This window comes from Oncorhynchus nerka, linkage group LG6, assembly GCF_034236695.1.
Source record: "Oncorhynchus nerka isolate Pitt River linkage group LG6, Oner_Uvic_2.0, whole genome shotgun sequence".
NCBI lineage: Eukaryota > Metazoa > Chordata > Actinopteri > Salmoniformes > Salmonidae > Oncorhynchus > Oncorhynchus nerka.
The window spans coordinates 30167612-30189333 of record NC_088401.1 but is presented as its reverse complement, the minus strand read 5'-3'; the positions used below and the strand labels follow the sequence as shown (position 1 = coordinate 30189333).

At 41.8% G+C, this 21722-nt stretch overlaps 1 protein-coding gene across 2 annotated transcripts; it reads left to right on the top strand.

The window, feature by feature from the left end:
- The first annotated feature begins 623 nt into the window (after positions 1-623).
- Positions 624-21289, top strand: LOC115130320 (ADP-ribosyl cyclase/cyclic ADP-ribose hydrolase 1-like). Of its 2 annotated transcripts, none has more exons than XM_029661339.2 (8): positions 624-1022; positions 1488-1617; positions 1713-1848; positions 6154-6236; positions 6865-6938; positions 12189-12275; positions 12621-12676; positions 18689-21289. In XM_029661339.2, the coding sequence occupies exons 1-7, from the start codon at positions 799-801 to the stop codon at positions 12637-12639; spliced, it is 753 nt and encodes a 250-aa protein (XP_029517199.1). In that variant the 5' UTR covers positions 624-798; the 3' UTR covers positions 12640-12676; positions 18689-21289. The 2 variants fall into 2 exon arrangements, with proteins under 2 accessions (XP_029517199.1, XP_029517198.1); XM_029661338.2 differs by having other exon boundaries at positions 626-1022; positions 12593-12676.
- The last annotated feature ends 433 nt before the right edge of the window (positions 21290-21722 follow it).

Sequence of the window (21722 nt, the reverse complement as noted above, 5' to 3'; positions counted from 1 at the left end):
GCTCGGACCTTCCTCCCATCAAAGAGGTATTTACGAGCAAACACCGAATATCAAACCAATATCCATACTGAAAACAAATGTATGGCAGTCACCGAATGGCAAAGCAAGGGTTGTTCTCCATCATCGGCTGATTCAGAATGTCATTTCTATCATGCACGTTCCGTTTAACAACGGTGGGAAAAAGTACTCAATTGTCAGACTTGAGTAAAAGTAAAGATACCTTAATAGAAAATGACTAGATAGAAATGAGTACTTTTGGGTGTCAGGGAAAATGTATGGGAGTAAAAAGTACATATTTTCTTTAGTAATGTAGAGGAGTAAAAGTAAAAGTTGTTAATTACAGATACCCCCCCAAAACGACCGAAGTAGTACTTCAAAGTATTTTTCTTAAGTACACCACTGTAGTTTAAGAGGTACGAGAAAAGTATGAATCTTGAATATAAAGCTAACTATACCACAGTCAAATTGTAGGCTAGGCTATTTCACATTTTTATTTTAGTTATTTAGCTAGGCATGTCAGTTAAGAAGAAATTATTATTTACAATGACGACCTACACCGGCCAAACCTGGACGACGTGCGGCGGGTTGTGATACAGCTTGGATTTGATCCAGGGCGTCTGTAGTGACGCCTCAATCACTGAGATGCAGTACGGTGCATACTGTCCCCAAGGCCAACTCCGAAAATAGAACTCAAGAGCACCGACGGTGTTGAAGGCAATAGGCTATACCACTGGCACAACACAAACAAAAACAAACCACATTTGAGCGCCGATTTCACAGTCTTAACAAGGAGTAGCCATGGAGCATGAAGGATCGCACCGTTTTGCAAGGAAAAAGCGAAGGACTCGCCTCTGGCTAATCATGGGTCTCTGTGCAGTACTTTCACTTGTCGTTATCCTCGCTATTTCTCTGGGAGTAGTGCACAGTCACGTACTGTCTAGTTCCAGTCCATCGAGTGAAAGCCTAAAAAAAACGATTATTGACAAATGTGAAGCATTTATACAGAACAACAAATCTTCAAGGTGAGACGCTTTTATTCGATTTATTTTGCACATATCATTTACATGTTTAGCTTATTGTTAAAAGTAACTCAAACTTCAGGTTAACTCATTTTTGCAGCAGCTTATTCCATTGCCATAGTTGAATAGAATTACATGTAGACTCAATTGTATTTCTGATGTAGCCTCCCTGTCTGTATGTGAACCTGCATTGTTTTATGGCACAGGTGGTTGTGGATTTGCCTTGTAACAACAGGGTGGCTAGCTTGTTCAAGCTCTGCTCTGATACTCTCTCACTGTTCCCCATCTGGCTATAATACAGTCAAGACAGCTTAACACAATGAGTGAACAGTTAAAACAGTTGAGTTTTCTCCTATTCAGTAACCATTTCTCAGGGAGCTATTCCTTCCTCAATAAATGATTGGCCATATTTGTATTTGTATGATAATGCAGTGATACTATTCTTGATAATTCCTGTGATTGTTCCAGTGCAAACAACTGTCAAAAGATATGGAGTGCATTTCAGCAAGCATTCGTGGGGAGGGACCCATGTAATGTACCGATGGAGGCCTATGACCCCCTTATCCATACTGTGATCCAGGATCCTGTCTGTAACAGGGTGAGATACCCACACACGCTCTCTCACACACCACTTTTGTTTTATTGACAGCTGCAAGTAAATATAATTTTTTTTACCTTTCATTGCACCACCAGATGTTGTTTTGGAGCAAAACAAAGAAAATAGTGCATGACCTCACAGAGAAGCGAGATTGCTTCTTGACCCTCGAGGACACACTAGTTGGCTTCATCATGAATGGACTGACCTGGTGTGGCAAGGAGGGGAGCAATGGTAAGACTCAAATGGAGCTACACACCATCAGTCTGTACATTTCCATTCATTTCATTTTTTATTGAACCTTTATTTAACTAGGCAAGTCAGTTAAGAACAAATTCTTATTTACAATGACGGCCTACCAAAAGGCAAAAGGCCTACGGGGACTGGGGCTGGGATAAAAAAATAAAATAATATAATAATAATAATAAATAGGACAAAACACACATACGACAACAGAGAGAACACTACATAAAGATAGACCTAAGACAACCACAGAGCAAGGCTGCAACACATACAGCATGGTAGTAACACAACATGACAACAACATGGTAGCAACACAACATGGCAGCAGCACATGGTAGCAGCACAAAACATGGTACGAACATTATTGGGCACAGACAACAGCACAAACGGCAAGAAGGTAGAGCCAACAGTATATCATGCAAAGCAGCCATAATTGTCAGTGAGAGTGTCCATGATTGAGTCTTTAGATGAAGAGGTTGAGATGAAACTGTCCAGTTTGCGTGTTTGTTGCAGCTCGTTCCAGTCGCTAGCTGCATTGAACTGAAAAGATGAGCGACCCAGGGATGTGTGTGCTTTGGGGACCTTTAACAGAATGTGACTGGCATAATGGGTGTTGTAAGCACAGGATGAGAGCTGCAGTAGATATGTCGGATAGAGGGGAGTGAGGCCTAAAAGGGTTTTATAAATAAGCATCAACAAATGAGTCTTGCGACCGGTATACAGAGATGACCAGTTTACAGAGGAGTATAGAGTGCAGTGATGTATCCTATAAGGCGCATTGGTGGCAAATCTGATGGCCGAATGGTAAAGAACATCTAGCTGCTCGAGAGCCCCCTTACCTGCTTATCCATAAATGACGTCTCCATAATCTAGCATGGGTAGGATGGTCATCTCAATCAGGGTTAGTTTGGCAGCTGTGGCGAAAGAGGAGTGATTACGATAGAGGAAACCAAGTTTAGATTTAACTTTAGCCTGCAGCTTTGATATGTGCTGAGAGAAGGACAGTGTACCATCTAGCCATACTCCCAAGTACTTGTATGAGTACTTGTAACTCTAAACCCTCAGAGGTAGTAATCACACCTGTGGGGAGAGGGGCGTTCTTCTTACCAAACCACATGACCTTTGTTTTGGAGGTATTCAGAACAAGGTTAAGGGCAGAGAAAGCTTGTTGGACACTAAAGAAAGCTTTGCTGTAAAGCGTTTAACACAAAATCCAGGGAGGGGCCAGCTGAGTATAAGACTGTATCATCTCCATATAAATGGATGATAGAGCTTCCTACTGCCTGATCTATATTGTTGATGTAAATTGAGAAGAGCGTGGGGCCTAGGATTGAGCCTTGAGGTACTCCCTTGGTGACAGGCAGTGGCTGAGACAGCAGATGTTCTGACTTTATACACTGCACTTTTGAGAGAGGTAGTTAGCAAACTAGGCTAAAGACCCCTCAGAGACACCAATACTCCTTAGCCGGGCCACAAGAATGGAATGATTTACCGTATCAAAAGCTTTGGCCAAATCAATAAAAATAGCAGCACAACATTGCTTAGAATCAAGGGCAAGGGTGACATTATTGAGGACCTTTAAGGTTGCAGTGACACATCCATAACCTGAGTGGAAACCAGATTGCATACCAGAGAGAATACTATAGACATCAAGAAAGCCAGTCATTTGATTTTTGACAAGTTTTTCCAACACTTTTAATCAACAGGGCAAAATAGAAATAGGCCTAGGATTAGCTTGATCTCCCCCTTTAAATAAAGGACGGACCGTGGCTGCCTTCCAAGCAATGGGAACCTCCCCAGAGAGGAGAGACAGGCTTGGCAATGATAGGGGTAGCAACTTTAAAGAGGAAAGGGTCTAAATCATCTGACCCAGATGTTTTTTTGTGGTCAAGTTTAAGGAGCTCCTTTAGTACCTCGGACTCAGTGACCACCTGCAGGGAGAAACTTTGTAGCAGGGAAGGCGAAAAAGAGGGAGGAGTGTCGGGGCTAGTCACATTAGAAGGGGTGAGAGATGAGGAAATGTTGTACGGGCAAGGAGGCATGGCTGAGTCAGAGGAATCCTGACTTAATGAAGTGGTGATTAAAGAGCTCAGCCATGTGCTTCTTGTCAGTAACAACCAGGTCATCAACATTAAGGGACATGGACAGCTTTGAGGAGGAGGGTTTATTCTCCAGGTCTTTAACTGTTTTCCAGAACTTATTGGGGTAGACCCACAGAGAGAGAACTGCTCCTTAAAGTAATTAACTTTGGCTTTCTGGATAGCCTGAGTGCACTTATTTCTCATTTGCCTGAATGAGAGTCAGTCAGCCTGAGTATGCGTGTGCCGAGCTTTTCGCCAGCCAAATGCAATTCTTGAGGTGGAGTAACTCTGCAAGATCATGGTCAAACCAGGGGCTGAACCTGTTTTTAATTCTAATTTTCTTTATGGGGCATGTTTGTTAACAATACCATTGAAAATATTTTTTAAAAGGAGGTACAAGCGTCTACGACAGAGGGGACCAAGCTGATTCTATACCATTTTACAGAGGCCAGTTCTTGAAGGAAGGCTTTCTCATTACATTTATTTAGCAAGTGTCTACGACAAATCAGGACAGGTCGTTTCACTGAGCAGCCATTATGAACACAGGCTGTGATATAGTGATCACTTAGGTCATTACAGAAACCATCAGTCTGATACCTATCAGGATCATTTGTGAGGATAACATCAAGGAGAGTAGCCTTTTCTGGGTGTTTGGAGTCATACCTTGTGGGATTGGTAATCATCTGAGAGAGATTTAGGGAGTCCCATTGCTTTAGGATTTGGTCAGGTGGTTTAAGCATGTCCCAGTTTAGGTCACCTAGCAGGACAAATTCAGACTTAGTGTAAGGGGCCAGGCCGGTGCTGATGGAGGACGATATCACCCAGCAACAGTCAACAAAGAGCAATTTGAAAGTTTAATGCTTAAAACCAGCAAATCAAATTGTTTGGGGACAGACTTGGTGGAGACAACCAAGCACTGAAGGTAATCGTTGGTAAAGATTGCCATTCATCCAAATTTAGAAGATCTGTCTTGCCAAAAAAAGTTATAACCAGAAAGGTTAACATAAGTATTCAAAACACTCTCAGTAATGACCAACACATCTGGATCGGAGCTGTGAACCCACAGTTTCAATTGATCCATTTTAGGTAATAAGCTTCTAGTGTTAAACGTGAAGAAAACCCAGGCTCTTACGAGAGCAGAAATCAGTGAAGCAGATATCAGAATTGGGGCTAGCAACAGTAGATGGCCCAGGGTGTACATGCACATTTCCAGATATAAACAGCAAGAATACAATCAAGGCACGGCAGAGGACAGGGAGATCTCTACAGTGTTGATTTATGACATTTGAATGTGCATTAGATGGCAACATGATCAGCAATTTAATCAGGTAACATGAATAAAAGCCTGCGAGAGGTGGTTAGAATAGGATGGGAGACCAAAAGTCTGTGTAACCAATAGAGAGTCAGAGTCCCGATTGTGGGAACAAACATAGTCTGTCCCAAGGTTGGGTAAACAAAAAAGTTCAGAGTCAACAAAGCATGCAGGAGTCATGACGCAAATAGCAAAATGCACAAGAAAAAAATATAATGTATAACGACTTGGGGCTAGCCATTGTAAGTTCAGAGTCACTCGCCCCAACAGTGCGTGTGTGCTGGAGGCGAGCGAAAGCTCGGGAGAGAGGGGGGGAGTGTGGTGGGGGTACCTGTACCAGACAGGGGGAGACAGGCCAGGGCAGATGGTGATCAGATCGCCAGGTGGAATCCAAGCAGCAGTGCAGCAGGCAACTGGAGTAGGTGTCACACCCACATAACACAGTGATAGCCATAAACATGCCAAGTACAGTGTGCTATGTCAGATCTATGTCTAATCTAAAAAATGACAGCTAATAGACCATACATGTACAGTATAAACCACTAATGTATTGGTTGTTTTTAGAATGCACCCCAAATGGCAATCTCTTCCATATATAGTGCAGAGCTCCACTCCCCTCTGTATGTATTTGGACAGTGAAGCAAACGTTTTAAATTTGGCTCTATACTACAGCTTTTTGGATTTGAGATTAAATGTTTCATATGAGGTGAAAGTACAGAATGTTACCTTTTATTTGAGGGTATTTTCATACATTTCTGTTTTACCTGGGCCCCTCATTTGAAGAAGTCATAAGTATTTGGGCAAATTCCCTTAGGATATTAAAGTGTGTGTGTGTGTCTGTCTGTCTGTCTGTCTGTCTGTCTGTCTGTCTGTCTGTCTGTCTGTCTGTCTGTCTTTCCTCAGAAACGTTCACCACAGGGTGCCCAGGCTGGACAGACTGTGTCAACAACACAGTTCGTTCATTCTGGAATCGGGCCTCAGCAGCAGTAAGTTCTTTTCAGATTGTTAGTGAGCCAGCTATGGCCAAGGTGCTTTGAAATCTTACACCTACCAGCCATGAATACAAAATGACTGGATCAAAATATACTGATATGAATTAGATAGCCACAAACCAATCCAAATTCAGTCTGTGATTGTGATGGGGAGCAGAGGAAAGGGTTTCACTGTCTAACTGTTCATCAATTGGCCTTTGTGTCTGTCTCCATGGAAACACATTTCTTAGCTCTCCCCTGATTGGACAATGTCCTACATGGCGATGGGATATAGGCTACACACTTTCATGCAGTTACACTTTGGAATTCAGGACAGCACAACACATGTTTGTGTTGAATTTTCTATTCATAGACAGTGAAGTTCACAATATAATGTCTGAATAGATTAGTGTAGGTGTGGGGGAGAATTAGTTGTTTTTCTAAATCTGTGAGTTATGAGGGTTGCAGAATATGGGTCAGCAGTGGGAGTGAGTGACCTGTTAAAAATGAGTAGGATTCACCGGAATGTCGCTGTAAATTTGCTGGAAATCTAAGCTTGTTGTTTCAAACTGATTTTGCAATTCAAGTGTTATTTTCCTTCGCTGTGGGTGTTACTTCCATTGTATTCGTCTTTCCCTGTTAGTTTGCAGATGCCGCATGTGGTGATGTCACAGCCATGCTGAATGGATCTATTGCCACTCCTTTCAGCCCCAACAGGTAAGGTGCAATGACTGGGTCCTAAATGGCAACCTATTCTCTATAAAGTGAACAACTTTTGACCGAAGACCTACTGTATGGGCTCTGTTCAAAAGTAGTGTACTATATAGGGAATAGGGTGTCATTTGAGACACATATGTGTTTGGCCTGGCCCGTCTCCAATAATAACACCTCAGCACAAAAATGTGATAGTCTTATCAAGAAGTTTCACTGTGCAATGGTATGTGTTATTTCAACTGATTCGTGTAGTGATATTCTCTGCTCTGGAAAAATACAAATACTCACAGTCATGACATTTTGGCAGCCGGTGATAGTCAAGCAAATAACTGCCGGTGTCACGGTTATTTACCTTTAATGAACATGAACACATTTAGCATCTCCTGGCTTCCATGCATAGCCTTCAAAGCCACTGATGCAGACCTTTGGAACATCTACATTTTAAAAAGTCTAATAAAAAACCATCACAATGAATCCATTATTTATTTTAGAAGAAGACGAAATGTAGTCTGCTTCAGAAGAACAGAATAGCATACTCTGAGTTAGGCCCTGATCTGGTTATGCCGTATGGCTGTGCGCTACACTAGTTCATTTAGCAGGCAAGATTTGCTTAGAATTTCGTGGCATTATTTTATAGTATGAAGAATACAATTGAACATAGCTGAATAAAATAGAAAGGATATTTTCTCCAAAGTATTTGAGGGAGTGCGTACATCCGGTTAATGTTTTTTGAGCGGTTAACAAAAAAACAGGTACTCATATATGCTTAATTTAGAGGTATTTATGTAACTTTAGCTGTGATACAAACTTTGGGCTATATGTTTACATTTTTAATACATATTAAGGCTGCATGATCAAATCAAATCAAATTGTATTTGTCACATGCACCGAATACAACAGGTGTACATTACAGTGAAATGCTTAATTACAGCCCTTAACCAACAATGCAGTTTTAAGAAAAATACAATTAAAAAAATATAAAAGTAACAAATCATTTCACTGCAGCAGTAAAATAACAATAGCAAGGCTATATACAAGGGGAACCGGTACAGAGTCAATATGCGGGGGCACCAGTTAGTCAGGGTAATTGAGGTAATATATAGTTATTAAAGTGACTTATGCATTGATAATAACAGAGAGTAGCAGCAGCATAAGAGAGGGGGGTAATGCAAATAGTCTGGGTAGCCATTTGAATAGATGTTAGTTTTCTTATGGCTTGGGGGTAGAAGCTGTTTAGAAGCCTCTTGGACCTAAACTTGGCGCTCCGGTACCGCTTGCCGTGCAGGTAGCAGAGAGAACAGTCTATGACTAGGGTGGCTGGAGTCTTTAACAATTTTTAGGGCCTTCCTCTGACACCGCCTGGTATAGAGGTCCTGGATGGCAGGAAGCTTGGCCCCAGTGACGTACTGGGCTGAACACACTACCCTTGCGGTCGGAGGCCGAGCAGTTGCCATACCAGGCAGTGATGCAACCAGTCAGGATGCTCTCGATGGTGCAGCTGAAGAACATTTTGAGGATCTGAGGACCCATGCCAAATCTTTTCAGTCTCCTGAGGGGGAATAGGTTTTGTCATGCCCGCTTCATGACTGTCTTGGTGTGCTTGAACCATGTACTTTTGTTGGTGATATGGACACCAAAAAACTTGAAGCTCTCAACCTGCTCCACTACAGCCCCATTGATGAGAATGGGGGCATGTTCGGTCCTCCTTTTCCTGTAGTCCACAATCATCTCCTTAGACTTGATCACGTTGAGGGAGAGGTTGTTGTCCTGGCACCACACTGCCAGGTCTCTGACCTCCTCCCTATATGCTGTCTCATTGTTGTCAGTGATCAGACCTACCACTGTTGTGTCATCTGCAAACTTAATGATGGTGTTGTAGTCGTGCCTGGCCGTGCAGTCATGAGTGAACAGGGTGTACAGGAGGGGACTGAGCACGCACCCCTGAGGGGCCCCCCGTGTGTAGGATCAGCGTGGCGGATGTGTTGTTACCTACCCTTACCACCTGGGGGCAGCCTGTAAGGAAGTCCAGGATTCAGTTGCAGAGGGAGGTGTTTAGTTCCTGGGTCCTTAGCTTAGTGATGAGCTCTGATGGCACTATGGTGTTGAATGCTGAGCTCTAGTCCGTGAATAGCATTCTCACCTAGGTGTTCCTTTTGTCCAGGTTTGAAATGGCAGTGTGGAGTGCAATAGAGATTGCATCATCTGTGGATCTGTTGGGGCGGTATGCAAATTGGAGTGGGTTTAGGGTTTCTGGGATAATGGTGTTGATGTGAGGCATGACCAGCCTTTCAAACCACTTCATGGTCGGTAGTCATTTAGGCAGGTTACCTTAGTGTTCTTGGGCACAGGAACTATGGTGGTCTGCTTGGCACATGTTGGTATTACAGACTCAGACAGGGAGAGGTTGAAAATGTCAGTGAAGACACTTGCCAGTTGATCAGCGCGTGCTCGCAGTACACGTCCTGGTAATCCATCTGGCCCTGCGGCCTTGTGAATGTTGACCTACTCACATCGGCTACGGAGAGCGTGATCACACAGTCATCCAGAACAGCTGATGCTCTCATGCATGCTTCAGTGTTACTTGCCTCGAAGCGAGCATGGAAGTAATTTAGCTCATCTGGTAGGCTTGTGTCACTGGGCAGCTCTCGGCTGTGCTTCCCTTTGTAGTCTGTAATAGTTTGCAAGCCCTGCCACATCCAACGAACGTCGGAGCCGGTGTAGTACGATTCAATCTTAGTCCTGTATTGATGCTTTGCCTGTTTGATGGTTCGTCGGAGGGCATAGCTGGATTTCTTATAAGCTTCCGGGTTAGAGTCCCGCACCTTGAAAGCGGCAGCTCTAGCCTTTAGCTCAGTGCAGATGTTGCCTGTAATCCATGGCTTCTGGTTGGGGTATGTACGTACAATCACTGTGGCGACGACGTCATCGATGCACTTATTGATGAAGCCAGTGACTGATGTGGTGTACTCTTCAATGCCATCAGAGGAATCCCGGAACATGTTCCAGTCTGTGCTAGCAAAATAGTTCTATAGCTTAGGATCTGCTTCATCTGACCACTTCTTTATTTACTGAGTCACGGGTGCTTTCTGCTTTAATTTTTACTTGTAAGCAGGAATCAGGAGGATAGAATTGTGGACAGATTTGCCAAATGGAGGGCGAGGGAGAGCTTTGTACACATCTCTGTGTGTGGAGTAAAAGTGGTCTAGAGTTTGCACATTTAACATGCAGGTAGAAAGTAGGTAAAACAGATTTAAGTTTCCCTGCATTAAAGTCCCCGGCCACTAGGAGCGCCGCCTCTGGATGCGCATTTTCCTGTTTGCTCATGGCGGTATACAGCTCATTGAGTGCGGTTTTAGTGCCAGCCTTGGTCTGTGGTGGTATGTAGACAGCTACAAAAAATACAGATGAAACCTCTCTAGGTAGATACTGTGGTCTCCAGCTTATCATGAGATACTCTACCTCAGGCGAGCAAAACCTCAAGACTTCCTTAGATATCGTGCACCAAATGTTGTTTACAAATATACATAGGCCCGCCACCCCTTGTCTTACCAGATGCTGCTGTTCTATCCTGTCGATACAGTGTATAACCCGCCAGCTGTATGTTATTCATGTCTTCGTTTAGCCACGACTCGGTGAAACATAAGATATTTGTAAAGGAGTGTGTATCTGGCTGCAGGGAAGTCAGGCTAGGAGAGCAGAAATGCGTAGCAAACGGAGCCCTTGATTGAGGCGAACAATACACGGCACTCAGAAAACTAAACACACACAGGTTACAATAACCCGGCGCAAACCAGCCTGGAGTACACATACATTTACACATAACAATTCCACACACAGACATGTGGGGAAACAGGTTTATATGCAAGACGAGTAACGAGGGAAAGCAAACCATGTGTGCAGGAAAACAAGACAAAACAAATGGAAAATTAAAGGTGGATCGGCAATGGCTAGAAGACCGGTGACGTCGAACGCCGCCCGAAACAAGGAGAGGGACCGACTTCGGCGGAAGTCGTGACAATATTACAGTTTTTAATGTCCCGTTGGTAGGATATACGTGCTTTTAGTTTGTCCAATTTATTATCCAATGATTGTACGTTGGCCAATAGTACGGATGGCAAAGGCAGATCGTCTGCGGATCCTCACAAGGCACCGCGATCTCTTTCCGTGATACCTCTTCCGTCTTTTACTCCTGTGAATGACGGGGATGAGGGCCTGTTCGGGTGTCTGGAGTAAATCCCTCTCGTCCAACTCATTAAAGAGAAATTCTTCATCCAGTTCAAGGTGAGTAATCGTTGTTATGATTTCCAGCCGACAAGTGAAGACAGACACATCGGGGACGCAATTGACGCGCGAGTCCTTATCCTATTCCGAGGCACGTATTGAAGATATTGGAAGAACTGTTCACATTTACTTTTCGCCAGCCAACAAGATGAGTAGGCCTAACGAACAGCAAAAGCACCAGCCTATGTCAATCTACTCTCCCCCATAGTACAAAAGTTAACCTATTCTATTCTGTGTGAGAAATAAATATTCCAAACATAGTCTGGGACAGTTGTGGGATTCGATAGATCCCAAATTAATACAACCACTGGCATCAAAAAACATGTTTTAAGTAATGAGGCTGTCGCAACAGATCATAACGTTTAGTTAAAAATGTTGATGAACTATTATGCTATTTATAGCACATTATAAGCACAGCAATGCACACACACGGCAGTAGGCTATAAGCGCGAATGTTCCATTAGCAGGAAAACACCATTCTCACAAGTGACTGCAAATTATGCATGTAACGCTTTTATTATAAAGGTGCATCTTTATGGTGAAAACGATCTTGCCCAAACTTGAAACTCACGCGCTGCCAATGTATGTATGTCAGTTAAACTGTAACCCGCTGTAAAGCACGTTTGGTAGGCTACTAATGACCATCAGCAGCATCAGAGCTTGGAGAAGCTTAAATACCATGACTAAACGGTCACGTGGAATTTGACTGCATTCATGGCTTGTGAACGCCGGTGGAGCAGGAATACCGTCACCCTAACAGCCGTACTCACAGACAACCAAGCCAAAAACATAATTTTACCACAGCTGCCATTTCCACCAAAATGTAGAACCACTCTATTGCCACAACACTAGGCATGTTATTAGTAGACTGTTATATTTTTGTTTGCTTAAGCAATAGTGCACCTGCGTAGTTGATTGATTTCATGTAAATTCTGATCTTTACACATTTCTATGTTTGTCTTTTATGTGAAGTATTTTTGCCACCATCGAGGTGAAAAGGTTCAAAGCTGCCAAAGTGAAGAGCCTGAGTGTTGTCCTGGTGACCAAGGAGAATAAGGGGTAAGCTTTTTGTCCAGACAAACTGACGTGTGTGCGTGTGTGTGTGCACGTGTGTGTGTGTGTGTGTGTGTGTGTGTGTGTGTGTGTGTGTGTGTGTGTGTGTGTGTGTGTGTGTGTGTGTGTGTGTGTGTGTGCGTGCGTGTCTGTCATAGTTGATTTGTATGTCCTTCATAATCACTGCACCTGCATTGTGCCTAGTATGGGATTATGTAAAAAAGTAGAACGAATGTCTGTTTATATATAGGATATATGTAGGCTTTATGTTTCATGGGATATTATGACATATTATAATTGTTTCATGTCTTTCTCTGCTAAAGGACAACATGTGATGATCCCTCCTTACAGGACCTACAGAAAGAGATAGAGCCAAAACTCAAGTATAATTGCAAGGCGGTTCCTGAGTAAGTGAGGAGGTTACAATATAACTCTATTGATTACAACAAATCTGTCTGATATTGTGTGAGTGTGTACACAGAAATTTCTCCAGTGTTAAAAAATGTGAAATGAACACTGAGAGTGTTAAATCAACACTGAAAGTGTTGTCTGTGGACCCATATATACACTGTAACAGTGTTAAATGAACACACTGATTAGTGTAACTTCTTATTCAGATATTCCATAGAGTGCCTTTCGAATAAATTGTAGTTAACACCCATGGCTGTATTTGTTAGTGACAGAGACATGGTTGTTGCATTCATCCATTTTCGATCCTATGTTATTGTAATTTTTTATTTTTTATTTTTATTTAACAAAATACCATACACTACCGGTCGTAAGTTTTAAAACACCTACTCATTCAAGGGTTTTTCTTTATTTTTACTATTTTCTACAATATAGAATAATAGTAAAGACATCAAAACTATGAAATAACACATGGCATCATGTAGTAACCAAAAAAGTGTTAAACAAATCCAAATATATTTTAGATTTTAGATTCTTCAAATAGCCACCCTTTGGCTTGATGGCAGCTTTGCACACTCTCTCAACCAGGGGCGGCAGGGTAGCCTAGTGGTTAGAGCATTGCACTTGTAACCGGAAGGTTGCAAATTCAAACCCCCGAGCTGACAAGGTACAAATCTGTCGTTCTGCCCCTGAACAGGCAGTTAACCCACTGTTCCTAGTCCGTCATTGAAAATAAGAATTTGTTCTTAACTGACTTGCCTGGTTAAATAAAGGTAAAATAAAAAATAAAATAAAAACCTGGAATGCTTTTCCAACAGTCTTGAAGGAGTTCCCACATATTCTGAGCACTTGTTGGCTGCTTTTCCTTCACTCTGTGGTCCGACTCATCCCAAAACATCTCAATTTGGTTGAGGTTGGGGGATTGTGAAGGACAGGTCAACTAATGCAGCACTACATCCCTCTCCTTCTTGGTCAAATATCCCTTACACAGCCTGAAGGTGTGTTGGGTCAATGTCCTGTTGAAAAACAAATTATAGTCCCACTAAGCCCAAGCCAGATGGGATGGCGTATCACTGCAGAATGCTGTGGTAGCCATGCTGTTTAGGTGTGCCTTGAATTCTAAATAAATCACTGACAGTGTCACCAGCAAAGCACCCCCACGCCATAACACCTCCTCCTCCATGCCTTACGGTGGGAAATACACATGCGGAGATCATCCGTTCACCCACACTGCATCTCACTAAGACACGGCGGTTGGAACCAATAATCTCCAATTTGGACTCCAGACCAAGGACAATTTTCCACCGGTCTAATGTCCATTGCTCATGGTTCTTTGCCCATGCAAGTATCTTATTATTATTGTTGTCCTTTAGTAGTGGTTTCTTTGCAGCAATTCGACCATGAAGGCCTGATTCACACAGTCTCCTCTGAACAGTTGATGTTGAGATGTGTCTGTTACTTTAACTCTGTAAAGCATTTATTTGGGCTGCTTTTCCTGAGGCTGGTAACTCTAATGAACGTGTCCTCTGCAGCAGAGGTAACTCTGGGTCTTCCAATCCTGTGACGGTCTTCATGAGAGCCAGTTCATCATAGCGCTTGATGGTTTTTGTGACTGCACTTGAAGAAACTTTCAAAGTTCTTTACATTTTCCATATTGACTGACCTTCATGTCTTAAAGTAAAGATGGACTGTCGTTTGTCTTTGCTTATTTGAGCTGTTCTTGCCATAATATGGACTTGGTCTTTTACCAAATAGGGCTATCTTGATGTTATTTTAATGGACAAACAATTTGCTTTTCTTTCAAAAACAAGGACATTTCTAAGTGACCCCAAACTTTTGAACAGTAGTGTACAGTAGCTAGCTTGATAGCTTGCTAGCTACAGGTAGCTGCCTACCATGTACTCACAACCACTTCATGATTGTGTCCCACTTGTTGTTGATTCTTCACAAAAAAATACAGTTTTATATCTTTATGTTTGAAGCCTGAAATATGGCAAAAGGTCGCAAAGTTCAAGGGGGCCGAATACTTTCGCAAGGCACTGTATGTGAAGAAACTCCAAACATTTCCCATACTGAGCTAAATGTATTATTGGTGAGATATGTACACAAAGATGAAGTCAAAGGATCATTTGAATGGGAAATAATTTAACCTTTTATTGAATTTAAAGACTTCTAGAAAGACAGGCAGTAAAATTTCTGAAATTATTTTGAGTGCATTGGAAGAGCATGGTATTGACACCGCAGATTGCCATGGCCAAGGCTATTATAATGGTGCAAATATGTCAGGGGAAGTGAAGGGAGGTCAAGCACACATACTGCAAAATAATCCAATGGCCACATACTCACCTTGTGCCTCCCATACTCTTAATCTTGTGGGTGTACATGCAGCTCAGTCGTGCCCAGAAGTATCAACCTTTTTTGGCTGTGTGAATCGTCTTTACAATCTGTTCAGTTCCAGCCCAGAGCGATGGGCCATTCTCAAGGAAAAGACTGGCTGCTGTCTTAACCGCCTTTCAGACACACGATGGTGTGCGCATATTGCTGCTGTCCAACCAATGGCAACTCATTTACCTTCTATCATCAAGGCCCTAGACCTGCTTCTTGCTACCTGCAGCCTGACAAACAAAGCCAAATCTGAGGCAAAAGGTCTGAAAAGCTACTTCATGTCTTTCAAGGCAATCTTCTTGCTCACTTTCTGGGTTTATTGAGAATAGAAGCCTAATTCTTCAGTCAGGAAATATTTCTCTGGACACTGAATCAGCTCACATTAAGGCACTACAGGAAGAAATACAGGCTCTAAGTAAACAATGGGACACTCTTCTGGCAGAAGCCTCCATGGTGGAAAATGAAATGGGTGGAACTACTCAGTTTCACAGTGAACAGAGGAGTCATCAGAAAAAAAGCAAATGAAAAGAAGTCAGACACTGGATTTCGCAACACAGTGTTTTATGTGGCTCTGGATAGTATAATCAGTCATTTGGACACGATTGCACACGATTGCAGCTATATGCGAGGAGTTTTCACTAATACTTACATTTAGGAAAATGACCGAAAACCAAATTTGTGTATCTTGCCACAAATTGAGAAACAAGTGCGACATCTAAAGAGGATATGGTGCTACTTTTTCAGATGGTCTTTCTCCTGTAAAGCTCCTAAATGCCATCCACAAGATGCAGCTACAGAGCATTTTTGGAGAGGTGTGCATTGTACTGTGAATCTTCTGTACAATGACCTGTAACAGTTGCTTGAGGTGAACGTGCCTTCAGTAAGCTCTACAATGTGCCAAGACAGGTTGAACAGCCTTGCCATCCTTTCAATTGAAAACCAGTTAGCTAGAAAATGAAACTTTAAAGACATTATAAATGAGTTTGCCCACAAGAAGGCTTGACGCTGGGGCTCTTGGTGCAGTGTAACTTCTGAGTTTTGTTTACAGGGAACAAACACAAGGACAAATGCCTTAACCTGTTCTACCCAAGCCTGCCCGGGGATGGGCAAAATACTGTTTCAGAATATTTTTTGCTATGGTTAATCTCCTGTTGAACTTACTCAGGAATACCCACATAATGTCTTGACGCTACAGTTGTAGTTTCACAGATGCTTGTTCTCTGTAGGTACCACATTTATGCCTGCAGTCCACATAGTTCAGGAACATTTTTTAATGTGGGGTATGTTATTTAGGCATATATTTAGAAATTATGCATAGGGCAAAAGAGGGTTGGCCTTGTTTATAATAATTGGTAATAAATGATTTAATCTGAAACATGGATCATTGGTAATTTCTAAATTAAAACGGACTACAATACCATATACTAAAAAATAAGTCACCAAATGTGGAGTTATGTATAATAAAGCATTAAACAAAAAACATGACAGAGACAGGTTTTGTTAACATTAGGAACCAAAATTGTTTGCAATACTGTTAATATAGGCAAAGGATGAAGGTGGAAACTAGAATCTGCACAATTGTAGTACAGAGCAGCAGAAGCTTATAGTTAGTACATTTAATAACACATATTGTTAGTACGTTATTTTAATCTGAAACATTCGGATTTCTATGTTAGGGGCCCGGTAGTTTATTTTTTTATGGGTGTACGTGCATGAGTGTACGTATTTCATAAGGCCTTATTTTGAAGTCCTAGTTTTACCCTAATTCAAGGGCCTGAAACTCATACACATCACCTTGAACCAAATTACTAACGTTTTCTAAACGAATCCAATATGTTTCTTGTATATATTGCACCGGTTACTGAAATAGTTGTTTTATACTGAACAAAAATATAAGTGCAACATGCAACAATTTCCAAGATTTTATTGAGTTACAGTTCATAAAAGAAAATCAGTCAATTCAAATACATTCTTTAGGCCATAATCTATTGATTTCACATGACTGGGAATACAGATACCTTAAAAACAAAGGTAGGGGCATGAATCGGGAAAACCAGTCAGTATCTGGTGTGACCACAAAGTACTCCAAGCAGCGCAACACATCTCCTTCCCATAGAGTTGATCAGAATGTTGATTGTGGCTTATTCCTCTTCAATGGCTGTGCAAATGGGTTACATGTGTGGTGAGTACGCAGGCCATTGAAGATCTGGGACATTTTCTGCTTCCAGGAATTGTGTACTGATCCTTGCAACATGGGGACGTGCATTATCATGCTGAAACATGGTGATGGCAGTGGATGAATGGCCAGACAATGGGCTTCAGGATCTCGTCACGGTACCTCTGTGCATTCAAATTGCCATCAATAAAATGCAATTGTGTTCATTGTCTGAAGCTTATGCCTGCCCATACCATAACCCCACAGCCACCATGGTACACTCTGTTCACAACATTGACATCAGCAAACTGCTCGCACACACGAAGCCATACATGTGGTCTGCGGTTGTGAGCCTGGTTGGATGTACTGCCAAATTCTCCAAAACGACGTTGAAGGTGGCTTATGGTAGAGAAATTAACATGTATTTCTTTAGCAACAGCTCTGGTGGACATTCCTGCAGTCAGCATGCCAATTGCACGCTCCCTCAAAACTTCTGACATCTGTAGCCATGTGTTGTGACAAAACTGCACATTTAGAGTGGCCTTTTATTGTCCCCAGTGTCATGTGTAATGATATGTTGTTTGATCAGCTTCTTGATATTCCACACCTGTCAGGTCAATGGATTACCTTGGCAAAGGAGAAATGCTCACTAACAGTGATGTAAACAAATTTGTGCAAAACAATTGAGAGAAATACGCTTTTTGTGCATCTGGAAAATTAGTTTTCAGCTCATGAAACATGGCACCAACACTTTACATGTTGCGTTTATATTTTTGTTCTGTGTAGTTTAGGTGCTTTAGGTACTCATAGCTTAGTTTTCCCAATCCTGGCAGTCATTCTGAACACAGGTTGCGGATGATAAAATATTTCCAAAGTTGGATATCTCCACACTGGTTGGATTCCAACAGGAGTTACACATCACCTTGCAAGACAGTACAACAAAACTTCCAGGCCAGAAAACCATTATATTACTCGAGAAAAAAAGGTTTTGATTTGTTCCTAAAGGGGTAAAAACACTTGTCACTATAGTTGTACCCTTTAAGGTCATCCTTTTTACCACAAAGTGATGTGTATGAGTTTCAGGCCCCTGTATTAGAGGAAAACTAGGTTCTCAAAATCAAGCCGTATGGTAGGTACTGTGATCATAAAAAAAAAAGAAAAGATGAAAACATATTTCTTTAGGTCTCACTTGGTGAACTCCGTAGGACAGAAAATGGATGAATGAAGCAGCCATGGGTGGTAACTCTACAATTTACTTGAAAATGCAAAGCACTCTTGGAATGATTTGAATAGGACTTTACACTAAGCAGTGTGTTCATTTAACACTGTTCCGTTGTCTATAGGGGTCCACAGACTCAGTGTTAATGTAGTTTTTGTTAACACTGGAGCATTTGCTGTGTGTGTGTGCATACGTGTGTGTTTATGTATGCTGATTTGAAGCAACATTAAAGACACCTCTCACTCTCCTCAGGTCTAAGATCCAGGACTGCATTTCCCACCCAGACACAGCTTGTGGCGCCTGCTGGTAATACTGTCCAATCAGCAGTGAACAAGGCGTGGTCGTCAAGAGTATAAATGGATATTATTCCATCATGGAACCATGAACTAATATTTGAGCTGTCATCAAGCAGCCCCAGGCCTACCCTGATCGGCATAGCTTCCATTCTTTACAGAAGTTCTTACAATTGAATCATTTCCATAGTACCTCCTTTTATCTTAAATTACAATTGCACCCTTTAGCAACCTAATTTTCATTATCTCCAGCACAATAGAACATCAAAAATGTATTTTTGATGAGATTTGTGGTGACGTGGAGAGAAAGAAAACACTCTCATTGCAGGTTTTGAAAATCACTGTTTTTCTTACTAATGAAAAAATAAAGGTGCAAGTTGGAACCAAATATGGTTCTTGAGAGCGATACCATAGGGGAACCATTTTCATGGGATGGTTCTTTGAAGAACCATACAAAAATTCAAATCCAAAAATGTTTCGGCACTCCAGGACCAGAATTTAAAAGCCCTGCTGTAGGTTTTTAAACCTTATTTGCATATTTCCCAGGGTGCCTTTCACATTTAAAAAAATATCCCAAGTGTGCCAGGTAGGCGGAGTGTTCCAATTGATCACCATTCAATGTGTCCAAAGGTACAAATCCGCCTTCCCGGCAGACCCAGAGAGCAAATGAAGTGCACTATAAGGCTAACTCTGGCCAATCGGATTTCTCATAGCAGGTGTAAAAAATAATAATAATGCTACAGCGAAGTTGATACTGTGAGATTTCAAAACTTTTAAAACCATGACTAGAGAGAGACTGTCATCGAATACAGCAAATACAGTTGAAGTCGGAAGTTTACATCCACTTAGGTTGGAGTCATTAAAACTTGTTTTTCAACCACTCCACAAATTTCTTGTTAACAATCTATAGTTTTGGCAGTCGGTTAGGACATCTACTTTGTGCATGACACAAGTGATTTTTCCAACAATTGTTTACAGACATATTATTTCACTTATAATTCACTCTATCACAATTCCAGTGGGTCAGAAGTGTACATACACTAAGTTGAATGTGCCTTTAAACAGCTTGGAAAATTCCAGAAAATTATGTAATGGCTTTAGAAGCTTCTGATAGGCTAATTGACATCATTTGAGTCAATTGGAGGTGTACGTGTGGATGTATTTCAAGGCCAACCTTCATACTCAGTGCCTCTTTGCTTGACATCATGGGAAAATCAAAAGATATCAGCCAAGACCTTTTTTTATTGTAGACCTCCACAAGTCTGTTTCATCCTTGGGAGCAATTTCCAAACGCCTGAAGGTACTATGCTTATCTGTCCAAACAATAGTATGCCAGTATAAACACAATGGGACCATGCAGCCGTCATACCGCTCAGGAAGGAGATGCGTTCTGTCTCCTAGAGATGAGCGTAATTTGGTGCGAAAAGTGCAAATCAATCCCAGAACAACAGCAAAGGACATTGTGAAGATGCTGGAGGAAACAGGTACAAAAGTATCTATATCCACAGTAAAACAAGTCCTATATCGACATAACCTGAAAGGCCGCTCAGCAAGGAAGAGGCCACTGTTCCAAAACTGCAATAAAAAAGCCAGACTACGGTTTGCAACTGCACATGGGGACAAATATCGTACTTTTTGGAGAAATGTTCTCTGGTCTGATGAACCAAAATTGAAATGTTGGCCATAATGACCATCGTTATGTTTGGAGGTGAAAGGGGGAGGCTTGCAAGCCAAAGAACACCATCCCAACCGGGTAGCACAGGGGTGGCAGCATCATGTTGTGGGGGTGCTTTGTTGCAGGGGGGACTGGTGCACTTCACGAAATTGATGGCATCACGAGGAAAGAAAATGACGTGGATATATTGAAGCAACATCTCAAGACATCATTTGGGCCTTCCAAATGGACAATGACCCCAAGCATACTTCCAAAGCTGTGGCAAATGGCTTAAGGACAACAAAGTCAAGGTATTGGAGTGGCCATCACAAAGCCCTGACCTCAATCCTATGGAAAATTTGCGGGCAGAACAGAAAAAGTGTGTGTGAACAAGGAGGCCTACAAACCTGACTCAGTTACAGCAGCTCTGTCAGGAGGAATGGGCCAAAATTCACCCAACTTATTGTGGGAAGCTTGTGGAAGGCTACCTGAAAAGTTTGACCCAAGTTAAACAATTTAAAGGCAATGCTACCAAATCCCAATTGAGTGTATGTACATTTCTGACCCACTGTGAATGTGAGGAAAGAAATAAAAGCTGAAATAAATAATTCTCTCTGCTATTATTCTGACATTCCACATTCTTAAAATAAAGTGGTGATCCTAACTGACCTAAGACAGGGAATTTTTCTAGGATTAAATGTCAGGAATTGTGAAAAACTGAGTTTAAATGTATTTGGTGTATGTAAACTTCTGACTTCAGCTGTAGTTCATGTTTAAGTTCTTACTCCGCACTGTCAACACTTTTTATTCAACACTTTGGCTATATAAGCTATAAAATGCTTGTTCTTCTTACTTCCACTCGTGTTACAACCAGCACTGCAGCTGTAATAAATGAGTAGGAAAGTGTATCGACAGGCTTGCGTCGTTATTATTAGCGGCTTGGGTCTTTTTTAATATTGAGGAATATTTCACTTTCTCTGTTCGTAGGAGTAACAGCATGAATTTGTGCATGAGGCTGAAATAATGCGGTCCAACTGGTGTTTCACCATCAGCTGGAAGACGGTGCCCCTTTTTGATCAGTGTCAGTGGATGAAATGGTGTTCAGGAGCGCAGTTTGGCGGGTCATGTTTTGGAGGACGCATGACTCGACCATCGCCTCTCCCGAGCTTTTTTGGTAGTTGCAGCTATGAGACAAGATCGTAATTGGATAGGACGAAATTGGGGAGAAAAGGGGGATAAAATACTAATTCAAGAATTTACAACTGATCTATTACCGGTGTGATCAAATATCCTACCTAAAATGTTAAAATATATATATTTTTTAATGGTTTGAACAACA

Excerpts from the sequence above, each read along its gene's own strand:
- LOC115130320 (XM_029661338.2), top strand. The coding sequence starts at position 799 with ATGGAGCATGAAGGATCGCACCGTTTTGCAAGGAAAAAGCGAAGGACT. Across the intron at positions 1,023-1,487 it reads CAGAACAACAAATCTTCAAG|TGCAAACAACTGTCAAAAGA; the intron begins GTGAGACGCTTT and ends TGATTGTTCCAG. Across the intron at positions 12,677-18,688 it reads AATTGCAAGGCGGTTCCTGA|GTCTAAGATCCAGGACTGCA; the intron begins GTAAGTGAGGAG and ends CACTCTCCTCAG.